At 33.8% G+C, this 19637-nt stretch overlaps 2 protein-coding genes across 8 annotated transcripts; one reads left to right on the top strand and one right to left on the bottom strand.

Annotated features, from left to right (window-relative positions):
* Positions 1–743: 743 nt before the first annotated feature.
* On the bottom strand, positions 744–12632 carry LOC144836031 (MORN repeat-containing protein 1-like). Of its 2 annotated transcripts, none has more exons than XM_078691203.1 (14): positions 12465–12632; positions 11792–11863; positions 10678–10887; positions 10223–10313; positions 9910–9997; positions 9421–9517; positions 8710–8820; positions 8060–8177; positions 7218–7393; positions 6952–7083; positions 6585–6700; positions 5139–5322; positions 1712–1810; positions 744–1252 (listed from the first exon to the last, which is right to left on the bottom strand). In XM_078691203.1, exons 1-14 carry the CDS (start codon positions 12526–12528, stop codon positions 1092–1094), a joined length of 1719 nt encoding a protein of 572 aa, XP_078547329.1. In that variant the 5' UTR covers positions 12529–12632; the 3' UTR covers positions 744–1091. The 2 variants fall into 2 exon arrangements, with proteins under 2 accessions (XP_078547329.1, XP_078547330.1); XM_078691204.1 differs by lacking the exon at positions 5139–5322 and adding an exon at positions 3057–3210 and having other exon boundaries at positions 749–1252; positions 12465–12628.
* Positions 12633–12782: 150 nt separating this feature from the next.
* LOC144836026 (45 kDa calcium-binding protein-like) lies at positions 12783–19607 on the top strand. Of its 6 annotated transcripts, none has more exons than XR_013611133.1 (8): positions 12783–12909; positions 13236–13519; positions 14105–14222; positions 14487–14628; positions 15450–15599; positions 16159–16334; positions 17128–17921; positions 18038–19605. XR_013611133.1 is itself a non-coding variant. In XM_078691200.1 (7 exons), the coding sequence occupies exons 2-7, from the start codon at positions 13242–13244 to the stop codon at positions 17302–17304; spliced, it is 1041 nt and encodes a 346-aa protein (XP_078547326.1). In that variant the 5' UTR covers positions 12783–12909; positions 13236–13241; the 3' UTR covers positions 17305–19606. The 6 variants fall into 6 exon arrangements, 2 of the variants coding, with proteins under 2 accessions (XP_078547326.1, XP_078547327.1); XR_013611135.1 differs by having other exon boundaries at positions 17128–17673; positions 18038–19603; XR_013611134.1 differs by having other exon boundaries at positions 17128–17797; positions 18038–19603.
* The last annotated feature ends 30 nt before the right edge of the window (positions 19608–19637 follow it).

Below are 19637 nucleotides of genomic sequence, written 5' to 3'. Positions count from 1 at the left end.
TATATAAGCTCTGCTAACTTTTCTGGCTTATTTTACTTTATCGTTTTGAAAAAAGCGAAAAGCTAAATCAAAACGATAAAGTAAAACAGCCAGAAAAATTAGCAGAGCTTTCGGGCAACACTCGCCCTATTATATACACTAAAATATTACCTCATTATGAATCGCAGGAAGGCAGACACACATAAAATACAATATCAAATACTAATAATACAAATGCAATAATTTACAGTACACGTTTAGTACTGTCTATGAGGAGATGCATCATTATATATCTTTTACCTCCGCCAAGGAGGTAGGCCTCCTCCGCCAAGGAGGTAGGCCTATGTTATCGATCGCGTGTGTTTGCCAAGTACTGTATAGTATTTAATTTGTTTGTATGTGTGTTTGCTTGTTTGCGATAGCGCCTACAGATTTCAAGATATCATTCTGAATTTGTTGGTGTAGATAGGTATATACTTTCAAATTGGTTTATTAATAACTTCACAAATAACAAAAATGATATTATTTTCAGATCGGCTAGTGTTAAAAGATAGGAGACAATTTTCAAAAGCCGGCGAGCAGTCTTAAAGTAACAAGTGTACTGAAATTGCATTTTCTCGAGAACTACTTGTCCAAAACTTGGACAAGAGGCATGGGTTATAATTTGTGATTTGTAATTTTAAAACATAACTTGATTTAATCTACCGGCTTTTTAATACGACTAGTTTAAAAACCTATTTCCTTTAAAATCCAATCGCTTGTTTTTGTTTTTTTGTTTTCAACATAATATGTCTAAATATTTAAAGAATTATTTTATTTATTAATGTAAGTTTTGAAACATTTTTTTTAAAGTTTCATTGCTTGCTACACTAAAAATCTGAAGCACTAACGAGGGCAGAAACTATATATATATTTTTTTTCTGATACAGTATAGTTAGCAGCTTTTGAAGATGCCAAGATGCCATACCCAATCTTCCATGGTAACGTATGTTTTGGTAAGCAATTTGATAAATCCAACACACCTGGTCCTCAGCAAAAAAAACATTAAATAAACAGACATTTATTTAATTGAAATTATGAAAACAGAATCTTTAGCAGAGTTCTTTTTTCTTTTACTCTTTGTCCGGCGTCATTTTATGCCTGGAACTTTTTGGAGATTTCACTTTTTTCATTTTCTTTTGGTGGTTTATTTTCACAAGAAGAAAAATCGGTTCAAGACGAGTATCTAAAAAAGCAGGCATTGTTACATCTTCTATCATAATCACATATTCACCTGGAAAAAGAGAACAAGTTTCATCAAAAAGTATAATCATACAAGCATTGATGGGGGAAGAAGGGGAGCATTAAGCCTGAAGCTTATTTTAAAGCCTTCTACTAGTCTAATTTTAACACAGCACCCACACATAACAACTTTGTGTGGTTAAAGTACTGTTTTATATTTTTTATCACTACCTTAATAGTTTTTTAACAGCCATCCCTAAACTTTCTCTAGAGAGTTTGCAGGTTATGTAAGCTACTGAAGCTACCTAGTTATAATAGCGCAAACATGATGTTTGTTTTTTTGAGAATAACTTTCCCTCATTTTATGAATATTAGAGGAACTCCATTCATAGTTTTAAGAACAGAATTCATGACAGTTGTAGTCTGATTAAAACCATAGTCAATGTACTTCCACAATCCAACCTGTATCAGTGTTATTATTATATTATGTAAGACTTTGCACACACTATACCTGGTCTTGCGAATCTCTCGTCTCCGTATCGTCGTTCCCGTTTGGCTTGCTGTATCTTTGGATCAAGTTTAGCAGCAATCAATGAATCAGGTATTTCATCTACAAATTTAAAAAATCCAAATAGTAAATGATACGATACATTTTTAAATAGGTATTTAAGATTATAATGCAGGCAGAAGAGGCCAGATTAACTATCTTGTTAATTTTGACTTTTAGCAAATGGCAACATTTGAATTTGAATCAGAATAACAGTCTTCAGTATTGACAAGGAATTCATTAGGCAACTGTGTCTTCACACCTTGATCTATAATGCTTGGATTAACATACACCTGGTGTTAGATAAGAAACCTCAACACTACACATCTGAACATAGCATTAATAAAGTAGCAAGTGTAAGTAAACCACATACAAGCTTAGCTTACCCACTTAAATCCAGCTTAAAGAAAACATAAACATTATAAACAAAACTGTAATGTTAATTTTATATTAAGCAAAATACATGAATGAAATAAAACCAGTTTATAAATCTCTTTGGAACCAGATATGATGCTAATAGAGTTACAATAAAAAAAGAGCATACAAAAGTAGTTTGTTTGCTATCAACATCCATTTTGTTCTTTTAATAATTTTTTTTTTCAAATATGAATTTATTTTTATGAAGACAATACAAATGCAAAGATACTTAACCAACTTATTTCTTTGTCATGCTCATTTAAAGGTTGTCTGTAAAATCATTTATTAACAGTATTTGTTTTAAGATGTTTCTCTTCAAAATTTCAAAATTGATAACCAGATAGCAAACAAAACATTTTTTAAGTATTAATATGACATTATAACAAGGATGGTAAACTACACAACATAGCGCTAGTGTTAATAGTATAGCAATAGTAATAATGGTTTTGATTATGAAGCAATGAAGCATATCAAACATCTGCACATGCTCATAAACCTATCGCAGTTGTGATAGCTTCAGACTATGCCGAATTAAGAAATTGGGATAGTTTTTAACTTTCACAACATAGATAGTAATAGTATTAGTTTTGAAAAAAACAATTATTAAAATAATATGAAAACAAAAAAACAATTGGAATGTGTATTTTCTGAATAAAAAGTATTAGGAAAAAATTAGAAAATAAAATCAGGTTAAATAATTAGTAAACCTCAAATTATTATTCTTCAAATATCCTCAGCAATTTGATACATGTATGTGGAACAATAAAAACGTATTACAGAACTGCAATTGGCTCACAAAAATGTGTTAAATTCTTTAGTAAACCTCAAATTATTATTCATTAAATCATGATTCTATTTCAAAAAATTGTTTTTCAACTTGTAGTCTTTTCACCTGCATTTTTTCCAAGTTTGGCTCCAAGTCCAAGCTGGCCTGCCAATCGACCAGTTTTCTGATTTCGCAGTTTGTTTCGTGCCTCCTCATCGAGGATGGCATCCAGAACTTGGAAAGGCCTGTAACCCTGTGGCGCACCTGGTAAGATGACAGACTGGAAGAATGGTGGAAAATTTAGGGTTTTTTTAGTCAATTTTTTTTAAATTAATTACCTGTATACTAATAACTGGTACGTCAGGAAAAAATTATGTACGCACCATTTGTGCAGTATAGTTTTGTATTTCATCTAATTTTATCTTTGTCAGACGGCATTAATTGTTAATTTACACGTTTGGGGTTGGGGGGGGGGGATTGTAAATCCCTTTTTGAAGATTTAGAGGTATATACCTGGTACCATACATGGGCTATCCTGCATCTCTTTTTTTGTCTTTTAAATTGTAATTGTATATATTTTTATATCTTGTTACATAAATTTTGTATGCAAATAAATCAAATACAAAATGATTGCTTTTTTTTTGTTTGTTTTTATCTGTGTTTGTTAACTTTGTATTGTATCGAAATAATCAAATCAAAATATTAAGACAACCATTGAATTGATGTGGTAATACACTTTGTAAATAACTTCAAATCAAAAAATAATTTCAATTTTGATTACTGTTAGTTATTTGAATTAATGTCCAATATAAACAAAGAGGAGGGGTACCCTTTAAAATTGAATTGATGTGGTAATACACTTTGTAAATAACTTCAAATCAAAAAATAATTTCAATTTTGATTACTGTTAGTTATTTGAATTAATGTCCAATATAAACAAAGATGAGGGGTACTCTTTAAAAAGCCTGGCATATCTTTATTTAATCTACCAAGTGTTAGAACATGTAAATATTTCTATTTAGTATTACAGTCCAAATGTATTTTTTTGCATTTCATTTGATTTCACAAATAGTATGTTAATAGGGATCAGGAAAATCTATCTAAGGAAAGTCTACAAGAAATATAATCCATATGTCAAGTACATTTCCTACATTATGCAATGCAATGATGTACACAAGTAACTTGAACAATCACAGTCCAGTTGATTTGTTGCTTGTGATTGGTCAAATTACTTGCGTTGTGTGTACATCCTTGTATTGCGTTTCTATGGGAACCAAGCTTTAGAAAAGATGCTAATATATTTCTGAAAATGAAATAAAAACTAAAATATGTTAAGAATGTTTTCAAATATCTATAAAGGAGACATAAAGACACTGAAAGTTAAATATCACAACAAATAGAAAAAAAACATTCCCATCGATCTATTTTGAAGAATGAGATAGATATCAGAGATGTAATTTAGAAACATTCAGTCTATTCAACAAGGAAAGGGTGAAATTTCACCCTTCTCTGATTGAACTAAAAAAAACAAAGCATCTATTGCAATACGTTTGTGTTGTGATATTTGTATATTCAATGTAATAAATCTATAAAAAAATAAATGTGATTTACAGTGTGCATTGAAAGTATAATACTGTATGTGAAATAAATACATGAAATAATACTATAGTACAATCTGACTAGAATAATATGTGATATGAAGAATGCATCAAAATGATTAGCAATAATCGATTCACACGTACACAAAATTTACAAATGCAACAAACTCATTCAGTTATTCTGTACAGTTGTACCATAGAGACACTATAATATCTCTATGGTTGTACAGAGTCTTCGCACAAGAAAATAAAGTACTGAGCATAGAGTTCTGTGCTTTGCTCTAAGAAACTCATTAGTTATGCATGACTAAGCAACAATCAAAACTATTCAACGAATAAGGTGCAAGCTTATTGTGTGTGTACTGTACATTATGCACTTTGGAGGTTTTTGAAATAAATAAATGTTTTTGATGTTCAATGTAAAGTTCACATGCATGCATTCATAAACATTTGTTACATTAACGTTTTTTGTATGTGTGAATCAGAAAACTAGCTTTGGACCAACTATTTTTACTACTGTACAGCTATTTGAATACACAAGTAATGAGGTCTATATAAGTATATATAATTGAAAGATATTATAGGTGATCTAGGCTACAGAATGCAGCACCTTCTGGTTGAGCCCTGGAGGATCTCCTCTGCTTTGTCTGTGCACCTTCATGAGGTGCCAGCTGGGGCTTCACCACTGCTTTCTGCTTGCCTGGAGAACTTGTTGCTTTTTGTTTACGGTCTTCCTCAGCATCCAGGACAATAAAGGGAAGGTAACCTGGTGGATGTCTAGGCAGCACTAGGTTCTGACAGTTTTAGATAATAATATTGTAAATTAAATATATAATAATAATGGTAATCTTATATAGCGCATAATAAAATATTTCTAAGCACTTTACACACAAATGATCCATAAAATATCCTAAGATTAACCAAAAAACGAAGAAAAGCAGAGGAACTATTTACACCGCTCCATTCTTCAGCACTTTGAAGCTCCCATATGAGAGCTCGCTGGAACAGTATTCACAGGATCTCGAGTTAAAAAGGCATCTGTTTATCCTACCCTACCAAAATATCCTATATTTAAAATGATTAAAGCTGATGTAGCAGAATTTTACTTTAAATATTTATTTTATGGCAGCTGAACAACACAAAGGAACCCTTAGAGAAATTACAGTTGTTGTATGTTTCGTCCACACCTAAAGGTAAAGGTATGTATTATCATCATCATATTATTATCATCATCCTCAATCTTAACTGGAGTTCAACCCAGGTAGGCTGCATGCATCACACGTGGTAATCCCTCACATTTACATACATTTTAGGAGATACATATAATTTCTATGGTTGTAGACTAGTAGACTATAAGCTAAAGTTCAGTAGCCATTCTGTTCACAAATATATGTGTAGTATTCCATATACAGTGATGTAACCACAAGAAATAAAGTGGTGCAATTTTCGCAAGAAAAGGGAACAATCTCTGTCACTGGGTTGTCAAAGGCCTTTGTGAAAAAGAGGTTGAAATCTTATTAACAACCTTACTGGTGGCTACGGCTCTGATAAATTTTAAGAAAGTTTTTACTAGACAAATGAATATAGAATACTAGAATGTAATGCATCTTGTAACACATTCTTGTTTATTCATTGAGATGTTCAAGGAAAACCTTCCTAGATACACCCTTAAAGGGACATAATCAAGGGACGTAATCAAGGGACGTAATCAAGGGACGTAATCAAGGGACGTAATCAAGGGACGTAATCAAGGGACGTAATCAAGGGACGTAATCAAGGGACGTAATCAAGGGACGTAATCAAGGGACGTAATCAAGGGACGTAATCAAGGGACGTAATCAAGGGACGTAATCAAGGGACGTAATCAAGGGACGTAATCAAGGGACGTAATCAAGGGACGTAATCAAGGGACATAATCAAGGGACATAATCAAGGGACATAATCAAGGGACATAATAATCAAGGGACATAATCAAGGTGTCAATCAACCCTCACTTTTTCCTTCCAAAAAAGCAAAACAAAAGTCCAACACTAGAAAAACTTTCCTAAACTTTTACCTTAAATGAAGCTTTTCCGTTTTCTGTTCTTTGATTATTGACAGGTGGTGGTACAGGTGTTTCAAGTTTTCCATCCTCATTTGCATATTTTCCAGGTGATGGAATACTATCTTGAACTTAAGATTTAATAAATTGCAAATTAGGGTGATTTTGAATATATCTACTTTAGCAGATAACCAGTGTTTTATATGTAATCCAAGTGGCATACAGGTGTTCGGTATTACCTCCTGATTTGCATGTTTTTCAGGTGATAGAATACTAACTAAAAAAATTCAAATTATGGTTGTTTTAAATATTTACTTGATTGTCGGTGTTTGTAGGTAAGTTGATATAAACATTTTAAAATAATCCATATTTGGTAATGTACCTGTTACATCAGTTCCACTTTCATTCAGTACCACAGTTGCCATGGTTTCAGTAGCATCATTCACTGATATTTCATTAGTTAGATCATTCATTCCTTCCTTATTGGTAATCTCTATTTTTGGCGGTACATCAACTAATACAATATAAACATAAACTTTGAAATTAATTTTTTATATATTTTTTAAAACAATTTTTAAAATATTACTTGGATGTGAATGCAGACATTTTTTTTTAAGAATGAAAAGAAAATGATGAACTTTCACCGACCTTTTACAAAAATTTGCGGGGTATCATCCAAGTTGAAGTCAGGGATCGGAGAAGCACTCGTTGAATTTTCTGTGCTGGCCGTGGTCATTGGTCCAATTCCAGCCATGTCCCCTTGGGCCAGCTTATCCTCCAAGTAGCTCTGGATTGTGATTGGGTAGTTTATGACTTCATACCCACTAACAGTGAAACACAATAGAAATGAAGATAGATTATATCTTTATGTTATGAAGACAAATTAAGATACTGTATGGTTTTAAAAGAGGTTAAATGAATTCAATACTCACTCGAAAATGGTGAAAGAACTTATCTATTCTTGAATGTCATTTGAATATGTTTTTTTTGAAAAATGAATAGTGTATGTCTTCAGAATAGCATTGTGGGATACAGTGGGTTATAGTACAATGACCTTAGTAAGAACAGAATGTGAAAATTGATTATCAAATGATAATGAACCCCCATTTCCTTCCCCCTCCACGTCTCTAGTTAGAACCCTGAAGAATGATGCTGATTGATGATGATAATGATAAGAGTTTAAAAAATGATGATACAAATAATGACTGGCTGGCACTGACGATGACAGTGATAATAATAAGAATGATATTGATGATAATGATGATAATGACAATGCTGAAACATAATGTAGTAACAGACAATGTTGTGACATGTTTGGCACTCCATACACGAGGGTGATTCTGTAATCATCGTTGATCACGATAATTAAGCCTATATACTGCTTGCATCTAGTTTAATTAAAACCTTACACAGGTAAACAAGACTACTTGACTTTTATTACTTTCATTACACATAGCAGTCAATAATATGTTTTAAACAAGGTATCTTACTATGGGGTTTCTTTGGGCGTTTCGTCGACATCTTCTATCATATCAGGTAACTGCAGGCCCTCTGATGGAGTATAATGCCGAAAACCTGCTGTAATTTTTAACTCTCGACCCACATCCACTGAAGATTAAATAAATATTATAACAAACATTAACTAACCAATCAGAATTGTTAACATAAAAAACATGAAATTACATTACTGAAAAATAAACATACTGTATGTGTCTTATTCATTTAATTTGATAGCCTACTACCTAGCATTTTTACCCCATTTTGACTGCTAACTAGTATCCAAGATGGCGGATAGTGTTCAAAGACGCTTAGAACTTTAGTATAATTGCGGTCATTTTGATATCCCATATGCGTGCAGTAACAACAGTAACGTACAAACTCTCTCACTTAACATATAGATAATATATAATCTACAAACTATATGGACATTTTTTTAAATAATTGTTTAAAAATATATAATAATGGGAAGGAAGATTGAGTTACGGGAATGAAAAGATATTTTAGAGAATTATTTCCATTTCTATTTACTTTCAACGTTGGAGCTGACTGAAAAAAATGAAGGAAAAAAAGCTGATAGAAAAACATATTCTCATATTAACTTTCCTTTGTTATTATCATATTTATCATTTATTAGACTCACGTTGAACAAGTTCTCCATCTTCTTGTCGAACTTCAATGTGGATGTCAAAAGAAGTTCCTTGCGTCAGCTCAAATGTCGTGCTACCTACAACCATCAGTCCTTTAGCTTCATCTACAGGGAACAAAATTGTAAACAGCAATTACTTTAATGGTTAAGGCTTTTATATCAACATTTATACCCCATTCAAGCATCTTGTACCCCATTTGCATTGACTAGCAAACACTAGGGCTCACCATAAAAAATGGTGTTGACACCAAGGTGCACACTCCAGATTTTCACTAGGCAATGTGAAATGGGTGTATATATATATATATATATTTTATTTTTTTTATTTAGGCAAATTGCCAAGGATAACCATAAAGGTGGTCTTATCCTGTTCACAAAACAAACATATACATAGGATGCTCTACATAAAGTCTTATTACAAGTCTTTGGGAGTGGAGTTGTAAATTGTCATTAGAAAAAATCCTGACATGACTTGAACCCAGGACCCTTGGCATCATAACCACCAAGTCACATGTGTTGTTCTAGTGCACTTCCATTGGTTCCAAGATTCAACAGGGGAGTACAAACATAATTCATAATTTCATATTAGCTCTCAAAAGGGAAGCGTTCACCCTAAGTGTAACCCCTCTGGATCCGCCCCTGCTTCTTTCTAGCACGCTTTACTACAACTGTAAAACTTTCTTTGTAGATTAAATTTGTTCTTACACTTTGGTCTTCCATTTATCCAAAGTCCTTCATACGTCATTCCGGATGCATGCATCAGAGTTCCCTCCCCATTAAACACGCCATTTCTCCATTGCCCCTGGAACAAGAATGTAAAATCAAGGCAATCAAAAACAATGCTACTGTATTCATTGTTGTATGTTAAAAAGTAAATTAAATAATTTAACAAAAAAATATGTTCCTATAAAATAATCAAGCATTCTTTATAAGTACAGTACCTACAAAGTAGGTCATGGTTTAGGTCATGTACATAGAGGGTGTGGGTAAGAATGGATGATGTAGGCCTAACTTAATGCATTAGACAAGCCCTACACAGTACCAGATCCAGGATTTTGAAATATTGGGGCTAAATATGGTGAAATGAACGGCTGAGCTTAATTGAAAAATCAATTGGTGAAATTTAGGGGGCTTTGGGCAGGTTGGATCCGCCCCTGACATTTCCCAGGTAAGAATGGTGTAGGCCTAATGTACCTCATACACTGATCCATCAGCAAACCTTAGTTCTCCACCACCTTGCCGTTGATCATAAACCCAATCACCAACAAAGTAGTCACCATTCCTGAAAGCCAAATCATAATAACAATAATTATTATATTAACCATGTGACACAAAAAAAAATAAATTCAATGTTTTGTTAACTGAGAAAAATGCGTTTAGTACACTTTAGAGTCTACCTGCTCAATCATGGCCACTCCCCCATGAAAGAACTTATGTAAAATATCTTATCAACTTCTTTCGGAATAAAATGCGTATGAATATTAATGTACGATTTAGATAAACTTACGCGTAAGTTTGTGATCCTCCACCATGGCGTTTGTTTTTGTGAAAAGATCCTTCGTATACAGCGCCATCAGCGTACTTCAGAATACCATGACCTTACAAGAAAAAGGTAATCATTTTTGCATATAAAAAACCTGTTTTTATTTCTTTAGCTTTATCCGCTGACAGAATGCAAACCAAGTATGGAAAGCCAGTAATGACAACAAATGCAAACTGAGTATGACAAGCCAATAATGACAAAAATGAGCATTAGATTATCTGGAGTGAAGAGAACTCAAAATTTACTCACTCACTCACAACCAGTTCTACAACTTGGTATGCATTATTATTAATTGAAAAAGAACTAATGTTTTTACTTGTTGGTTTGAAAACAAAATTAGGCAAAATCAAACACAAAGCAAAACATTATATTTGTTTTTTTTATTTTGCTTCACTAATATATAAATAACTGTCACTTACCTTCTTTCATATTATTTTGAAACTCTCCTTCATAAACCGTGCCGTCTGGACAGGTCAACACGCCAAACCCAGTCATCTCTCCACATTCAAACTGACCGGAATACGTATTGCCCGACACAGCCCACTTACGGAATCCATTCCCTTGAATCTCTCCGTTGACAAATTCACCCTCGTAGTAGCCACCATCAGCCATTAACAACTTGCCATGCCCTATCAATGTCAAAAAGAGTTATTGTATAAGCCAATATAAATTTTTTTTGTCAAACTTTTAATTTGGAAACCACATTTTTAAACAATGGTAAAATGCATCACCATGCGAATCATTTTTTTTTAAATTGTTCATTAGTGTTTTTTGTTATTATCTTTTTTTTTTTGCTTTACATTAAAGTTCCTTTTTCTTATCTAAATGATGCCATTGTGTTTGATCTAATTTTTAATGTTTTAAACTGACACGTACAAAACTGAGGTTGATAATAGTTAAACATCAGAAATAAATTGCGACAGTATAATTGATTAAACCCTCTAATTAACACCCTCAACAAACATTCAGAATTGATCCTAACATTCAGGGTTAAACACAAGTGTTATGTTGGCATTATTTGTGCAAGGTCTATTGATTATACAGTAAGTTGGTGATTAAAATAACAAAATCACTACAATTAAAAACCAATTGATTATTTCCATCATGTCAATGCTTATCTATGGTCTTTGATCTTTCTCATGGTTACTACTGTATCATGATCGAAATGAAGTTTTCTAGTACAGTATTATGATTGACCTTGGATTGGTCTACTACAGTATTCTAATTAACACTAAAGCTTGGTTCCCACTAGAACGCAAGGGCAACTGTACTCAAGCGGCTTGACCAATGACCGTGCGACAGATAATCCATTGCTTGTGATTGGTTCAATTACTTGTGTACTACTTACATTGTTGCATTGCATTCAGGTGGGAACCACGCTTAAAGCGCAACACAAATAATTTGACCAATTCTAATTTTTTTTTTAATAATGGATGTTGGATTTGGCTTTTTTTTCAAACACAATCACACATTGTCCTGTTGCTTAGGGAAGAAAAATGCAGCAGAAATATACAGAATGTAATAAAGTCCTACCATGTTTTTTTCCTTCTTTCCATTCTCCTTCATATTTGAAAAATGAGTTGGAATATTTGTACATGCCATAACCTGGGAAATAAAGATGGATGCTTTGGAAGTGAGATAATATCGATTGTTGAGTTATAAAAATACACTTATAATGATGTAATAACAATTCTATCTAAGCTTGGTTCAAAAATTATTTTGATTTTGATTGTTTATGGTCACGTTTTCAGTTGTTTTTGGTAATGGACTGACTGGTCATCTGGTAGTAGTAGGTCCTACAGTAGTGGGAACCAAGCTAATTATACAACAATATATGCTTCATTCTGTCTTCAATCAAAAAAGAAATATGAATAAATTAATATTTAATAATGCATTTATTATTAAAAACAAATGTTAAACACATAATTCAATTGCAGACAGGTACTGTCATACACACTATTGTCTATTTCCTTGTATGGGTATATTCGCATAGTAAGTTAGTTGGTGAGGGACCTCCAATCTATATAATACTAATAGACAATGTTACAGGCTTTGTGTAAGCAACCTAACCAGTCCAAAAGATAAACAGGGATTAGACTGTAGCCTCCTATCTACAGTATTACAGCTACAAGATGGATTCACCTTGGTGGTTATTTTATTAGCTAAATGGCTAAATGAAAACAATCCGAATCTGAAAGACACCTACCTTCTCGAAGTTGTTTCTTCGTTTCCCCAAGATAATGTTGTCCCCGTGTTACCCTTGATGCCATCTTGGTTATTAGGTACTTAAGCCATACCTAGGCCTAGTATATTATCTATTAATTTTATCTTACAAATAAACAGGCTTAGGTTTGACTCATTTGACTATCCTGCTCTACCGACATTTTATCAAAAGCTTTGTATCGCTTTGACAACAACAACACACATTGCAAAGTGATAATTATAATATGCTGCCCCCTTTCGTCTAAAATAATTTTTGGATCGACGATCGAAGAATCGATCATGTTTATTATTTTCTGCCTTGGCGATCAACCTCTCCTACTCCTCCTTCAAACAAACAGCAACACGTAGGCCTAGGCCTAAAACCTAGTAAAGTGGGATTCTGTAGTAGGCCTGCCTAGCTGTTTTTTTAGTTTAAAATATAAAATAAGGTAAGTCAAGATTTTATATAGTCAAATCATCGATAAAAATATTGTTAAAAACAATGGTCCGGACAAGCAAGGCAAGGCAGGCCTAGGCCTATACGGCCTAGAGAGGGCCTAGTGTAGTAGTCTAAGTAGAGGCTAGGCCTAAACCTACTAGCCCGAGCTAGAGGCCTCAGTAATTATTTGTAAATGACACACCTCTCCCGGGGTCACAGTGCATTATTTGATTATATATGTATTACACCCAAAAACAAAACTCCTCTCCTAAAATAAACGCCTTCCTCAAATAAATACGGTATTATGTTTATTTTAATTTGTGTTTTGTTTTCCAGATTACAATGCAATTAAAACAACAACATTGTCTAGCTATACTTTCAACACTCCTTGTTATAGCAACGAGTAACCCTATAAAAAAACTTTTGAAAACAAAACAGAATGTGGAGGAAGATCGGTTAGAGATTGAACCACCGGAACACATAGAGGGCGTGCATATGAACCGCGATGGCACACTCAACAAGGAGTACCGCCAAGAGGTGTTTCTTGGTCCGGATCACGACCATTTCGAGAAATCAGATGATGAAACAGCTAAGAAATTGTTAACCAAAGTATTCCATGAGTGAGTAATGTACATAGGGTACACAATCAATCGTTAGAAACTACAAGGACACTACCCGCACCAGACATTCAAGGGAAGGAAAAAACAATATATTTTAACAGTGTTTTTGACAGTAGGCCTACTGTACTGTAATTTTATATCTTTAACCTTTAAAATTTGGGGAGAGATGGGTTTGAGGGGGAGGGAGCATCCTCCCAGAATCTGCTCCAAAGAGGAAAAATGCAATGTACCCATTTAATTATGTATGTAATTTAATTATGTAACCACATCCTAAAGCTCTGTCTACACTATAAAACTAGTTTGACAAAAAAAGTGTGATGTTCCCAAATATGGTAGTGATATGCCCAAATACGGTAGTGATATGCCCAAATACGGTAGTGATATGACATCATGTTCATATATGGTCACATCATATTTTTTGTCACATAAAGTTTGATAGTGTAGTCAGAGCTTAAGTGAATTTTTATAACATAATAATGCTTTTACCATTGTTTTTCACTGAAATAGACTTGCATACAAAAGCTGTTGTTGGTTTTGTATGTATATATATATAATGGCGATCACTCAATTTGATTTCCTTTTCAGGGTAGATAAAGATAATGATGGCACCTTGACAGAAACTGAATTAGCCAACTGGATCTTCTCAAGAACAGAAGAACATTATCAGAAAGCAATTGCAAAAAATAAAGACATTTTTCCTAAGGTACACCATTGATATCTTTCTTTGTAGTTCAGCGATGAGGTCAAAGGTTGGATGGCCAATTTGGTTAGTGACAAAGATATTGGGGAGATTAAAGAGTTTTACCAAGAGCATTGATTGTAGAGTAGGCTGAAATTAAACTTGGTGGCTCCTTTATTGTGTGAAAGAAATTCAAATTGGCCAACCAAATTTATCATCTTCTTGAAGTACATAACTTTCATCTTCATTCAAAACAATTTGAGTTAATTTGTTTCTTATTTTGTCTAGGTTGATAAAGATGGCGACGGCATCATCCATTGGCCAGAGTATCGTCTCCAGTTTCTGACATCAAGAGGTTACACCAAAGACATCATTGACAAACTAGAAGAGGCTGAAGGACCAGAAGACATCTTAAACGAACATGATGAAGGTAAAATAAACAAAGATTGCAAAAATTGTCTGTTTAGTTCTCAAGTGCCTATTACACTTCAATTGGATGTATTTTAGAAACAAAACAATCCAAGAAATTCGTTTGTTAGCTGGCATTGAGAAAAAGGATACAGTAGAACCTTCATTTTACGTACGTCATCGGTCATTTTAAGCGTACGTAAAATCCAGGGAACGTAAAATCAGGGTACGTAAAACACAGGTTCTACTGTATATATAAGGGAATTAAGAAAGAGTAATACTACTATGGATTGAAACAATTGCAACATCATTTGCGGTCCTCCCTGCCTATGGTTTTCAGATCCCTGCCTTAACCACTCGTGCGGTTAAGGCAGGGATCTGAAAACCATAGCAATAAAATCAGAACATGTTCAAGGCACCACTTGGCCATTGTTCTGGTGGTAGATTAAGTCTTTTCGAATAAGGACTTAAAACTGGAGGTCCAGTGTACACATCTGGCTCATGAGCTCTTAAAATGGGAACCAGTAATATCTTTCGACAGAGTTTCACCGGTGTACTGGGCAGGTTGTTCTCAGCCCCTTTCATTCATAGTAGGCACTGCACTATGATTGATGTGGGTCTGTAGAGAACCTAATCTGAATTTGCTCAATTAAAGATTAATATTGTACAAATACAAATTGCATATTCATTAATTTTACACATTTTACACCATCATTATCTATATTAAGCTGCTACCATCTCTTCAGACCATCCTCAAGATCAGAATCTCCAATCATCACAGATCTGCCTGATAAATCAATTCATTTCATTCACATCATTCTTACATTTTAAATATCTTTACAGATGATTATATACTGTACCGTGATAGGTGGGCAAGAGCCGATGAAAATGGTGATGATAATTTAAGTGAAAATGAGTTTTTAGCATTTCTACATCCAGAGCATTGTAAAGATACAATGATGTCTTTAGTGGATGAGATTCTTCATGATATGGGTGAGTTTTTGGAGACCCACTTGATAGTTTGATTTAGTTCGCTTTTGGGGATCCTGTCTCTCTCTATTGTTTGTTATTTTTTGTTATAAGTATGTGAGACGAAATAAATGAAATGAAATGAAATGAAAGTAATAGCTGTCAGACCACTTTCTAATAAAGGTCATCGACCCCAATAGCTGTCAGACTACTTTCTAATCAAGGTCATTAACCCCACTAGCTGTCATACCACTTTCTAATCAAGGTCATCGACCACACTAGCTGTCAGACCACTTTTTAATCAAGGTCTTCGACCCCACTAGCTGTCCGACCACTTTCTATACAAGGTCATTGACCCCACTAGCTGTCAGACGACTTTCTAATCAAGGTCATTGACCTACTTTTGACAACTATAAATTGCATCCAATGTGCGAAAACCTATTAAATGCACTAGGCAGGATTTGAACCCAGGACTCTCAGAATAGTAGGCAAGCATTGTAACAATCTGAAGTTGCATTTAAAAAACCACACATAATCATCATAATCATAATCTATTTTTTATTATTGTAATAAATCATTTTAGATCAAGATGACGATAAAAAATTAACACTAGCAGAGTTTGTTTCACTACCTCTTGGACATGAAGACGTTCTAGAGAAAGAAACCGCAGAAGATGAATGGGTGAGGGAGAGAAGAAAAGAATTTGAACAACACATTGATCTTAATAAAGATGGAAAAGCGGACGTTGAGGAATTAGGTGTAAGAAAATTTCAATTTTGTTTTCTATAAACAAGCAATTCATAACTTGAAATTCATGCATTCATTACGCAGGACATCCACAATGAGAGAAAAGCATCTTAACTAAAGCTCTGGCTACACTATCAAACTTTATGTGACAAAAAATTGTGATGTGCCCAAATATGGTAGTGATATGACATCATCATCATGTCCATATATGGGCACATCACATTATTTTGTCACAAAGTTTGGTAGTGTAGACAGAGCCTAAGGGCAGTTAAACACGATGACCTAGTCTAGGTTCTAGACCGAAATTAGTGAAAAGAGTAAAAAGAAGATTATTTTGGCACATATGGCGTATCATATGTATAATACTTGAGCTTACAATTTCTGTCTAGGAAAGTATGTACATGTCACGTGCAGTGTTTTGACACCAAGAAATTTTGGTGCATAGAATTATCCGGTTGACTAGTTTCAGCCGCATGCCACATTTTCAACAACTTAGATGATGTGTTATAATTCAACGATGTGGAGATACACGTGTGTACATTTGGGTACACAAACTCCAACTCGTTTCTTCTCAAAAAGATGATGTGGTGCTGAAAGTTTCTGAAGGCTAGAAATGATTTTATAAGCCTGGTAGTGTGGTACACATTTGATGGGATTTTCCCAAGAACGAGTCCCGACCCAACATCTGGCTGGGCCTTGTTGTACGGCACTGTATAAATAAGACTTTACTCTCGTGATTGTCTACATACAATTATGAATAATCCTTTCAGATATTAGTATATATAATTATTATTGAACATTTCAGAAATATATGGATCCCAGGAACAGAATACACGCAGAGAGTGAAGCGCAGAATTTAATCATAATGGCCGATGATAATCAAGATGACAAGATATCATTACAAGAAGTTCTAGACAACTACAATATTTTTATCGGTAGTAAATTAGTACATTTTGATTGGAAAGTACATGACGAGTTCTAAGTCCTAATTTTTAATCATACGGTTATGGTTTTGAATCTCTTGTAGTTCACTTCTTCACCCCAACAAAGGTCATAGGTTGAAAACGTTCGTGATGAATTCTAAACAAGTTCTGGTATTCTAGGTGTAGCAAATTTTTAATCGTAGGGTTATGGGTTCGAATCTCTTGTAGTTCACTTCTTCACCCCAACAAAGGTTATAGGTCAAATACGTTTGTGATGAATTCTAAACAAGTTCTGGTATTCTAGGTGTAGCAAATTTTTAATCGTAGGGTTATGGGTTCGAATCTCTTGTAGTTCACTTCTTCACCCCAACAAAGGTTATAGGTCAAATACGTTTGTGATGAATTCTAAACAAGTTCTGGTATTCTAGGTGTAGCAAATTTTTAATCGTAGGGTTATGGGTTCGAATCTCTTGTAGTTCACTTCTTCACCCCAACAAAGGTTATAGGTCAAATACGTTTGTGATGAATTCTAAACAAGTTCTGGAATTCTAGGTGTAGCAAATTTTTAATCAAACGGTTATGAGTTCGAATCTCTTGTAGTTCACTTCTTCACCCCAACAAAGGTTATAGGTCAAATACGTTTGTGATGAGTTCTAAACAAGTTCTGGCATTCTAGGTGTAGAAAATTTTTAATCGTAGGGTTATGGGTTCAAATCTCTTGTAGGTCACTTCTTCACCCCAACAAAGGTTATAGGTCAAAAACGTTTGTGATAAATTCTAAACAAGTTCTAGGTGTAGAAAATTTTTAATTGTAGGGTTATTGGTTGAAATCTCCCGTAGTTCCCCCACTTCACCCCAACAATGAAGGTATGTACAATATGCCAAAAATGTTCATCACAAATTGTGGGTCTTCTAGGTGTATGTTTTTAATTTGGAACTATGGCTACGAGTATACATATCCCATGGGTAACGCCTTCGGACCAAACATGAAGGTCATACGTCACTAGGAAGAGTTCCTACATATGGATACATTTTTGGATATTGCCATTACAACTTTTGTAACATTTAAGTATTAATTGGAGACTGATTTATTGGCGATTGATTTATTGGCGATTGATTTATTGGTGACTGATTGATTGAAGATTGATTATGTATATATTTGACAATTAAATGTAAAAAAATGAAAGGTAAAAGAACATAATTTTTGTTTTTTATAATTTTTTTTAATAGATTTAGTTAAAAGGCAAAAGTGCAATTTACAAGCTACTGCAATCCATTAGTTCAAATAAAAATGTGAAAGCAGTGATTTAAGCATCTGCGGTTGATAAAACTAAAATAAATTATTAAAAATATTTGAATTAATTGCCATTTATGTTGCATTTCACAATAAATATGGTACCCAAATAGAAGGTAATTTTAGTTTCTCAGTAAAACTTGGTTGCAACGCGAGTTGATCAATCACAAGTGACTTGCATTGCATCTGAATGGGAAAATTGATTTAGTGAAATACTTAGCGGTAGCTCAATGGACGGGCACAATTTGGTTAGTGAATTTGTGTCATTGCCCAAATGTAGTACAGTCGTAGAGTAAAGTATTGGGCATGCTGTTTTAAAGTGGAGAATAGACTTAGACTGGGTTTAGTACTATTGATTGTTAGTATATACTTAATATTTCACTATGGTGACTTATTTCATACCTTTCCCAGCAATGTTGACAATTTCAAAATACTCTGTCCTGTGTTTGCAATGCTGTACCATCTAATTTCGGAGAATTCTGATCTCTAATTTTCTTAACCTACAAAAATTGAGGTTCGGCTCCAAAGTTATTTGCTTAATATTTTACAGTGTGCTTAGAATGAATAGAAATTTATTATCAGTGTTAAGTTTAAAATTGTGAATAGAGGTGAAAATGTGTTTCATTAAAACTCCCTGTTGAGAATTTACTGCAGTAACTGGACTCCCTGAAAACCATAGCTCAGGAGGTGTTGAACTGGCCAAGGTTTCAGTTATTTTAGTTTGTTCATCAGCATCGCTTTTTTTACTGCAGCGCTTGTTCAACCGCACTACTTTTTATGACTGCTCCGATTTTTGCCTGCACTACTTTTTTGACAGCGCCGCTTGTTCAACTTGCACCACTGCTATTCAATTAGTGGTCATTTATTTATTTAATTTTTGTTATATTGACAGTACATCTAGATGCAAAGAAAAATATGCATTTTGGTGCATTTTTTTTACATAAAATTGTAAGGGATTTGATTGGCATTTTGTATCACATTAGATGATGTAATTTCAATAAAATGAGTTATCTCAATATTTATTTGTGGTCATTATTTGAAGCACTAAATCAACATACAGATCACTTTTAATTATAATAATTATTAGATGGCGCACAC

Source organism: Antedon bifida, chromosome 2 (assembly GCF_963402885.1).
Source record: "Antedon bifida chromosome 2, ecAntBifi1.1, whole genome shotgun sequence".
NCBI lineage: Eukaryota > Metazoa > Echinodermata > Crinoidea > Comatulida > Antedonidae > Antedon > Antedon bifida.
This window is presented reverse-complemented; position numbering and strand designations above follow the sequence as displayed.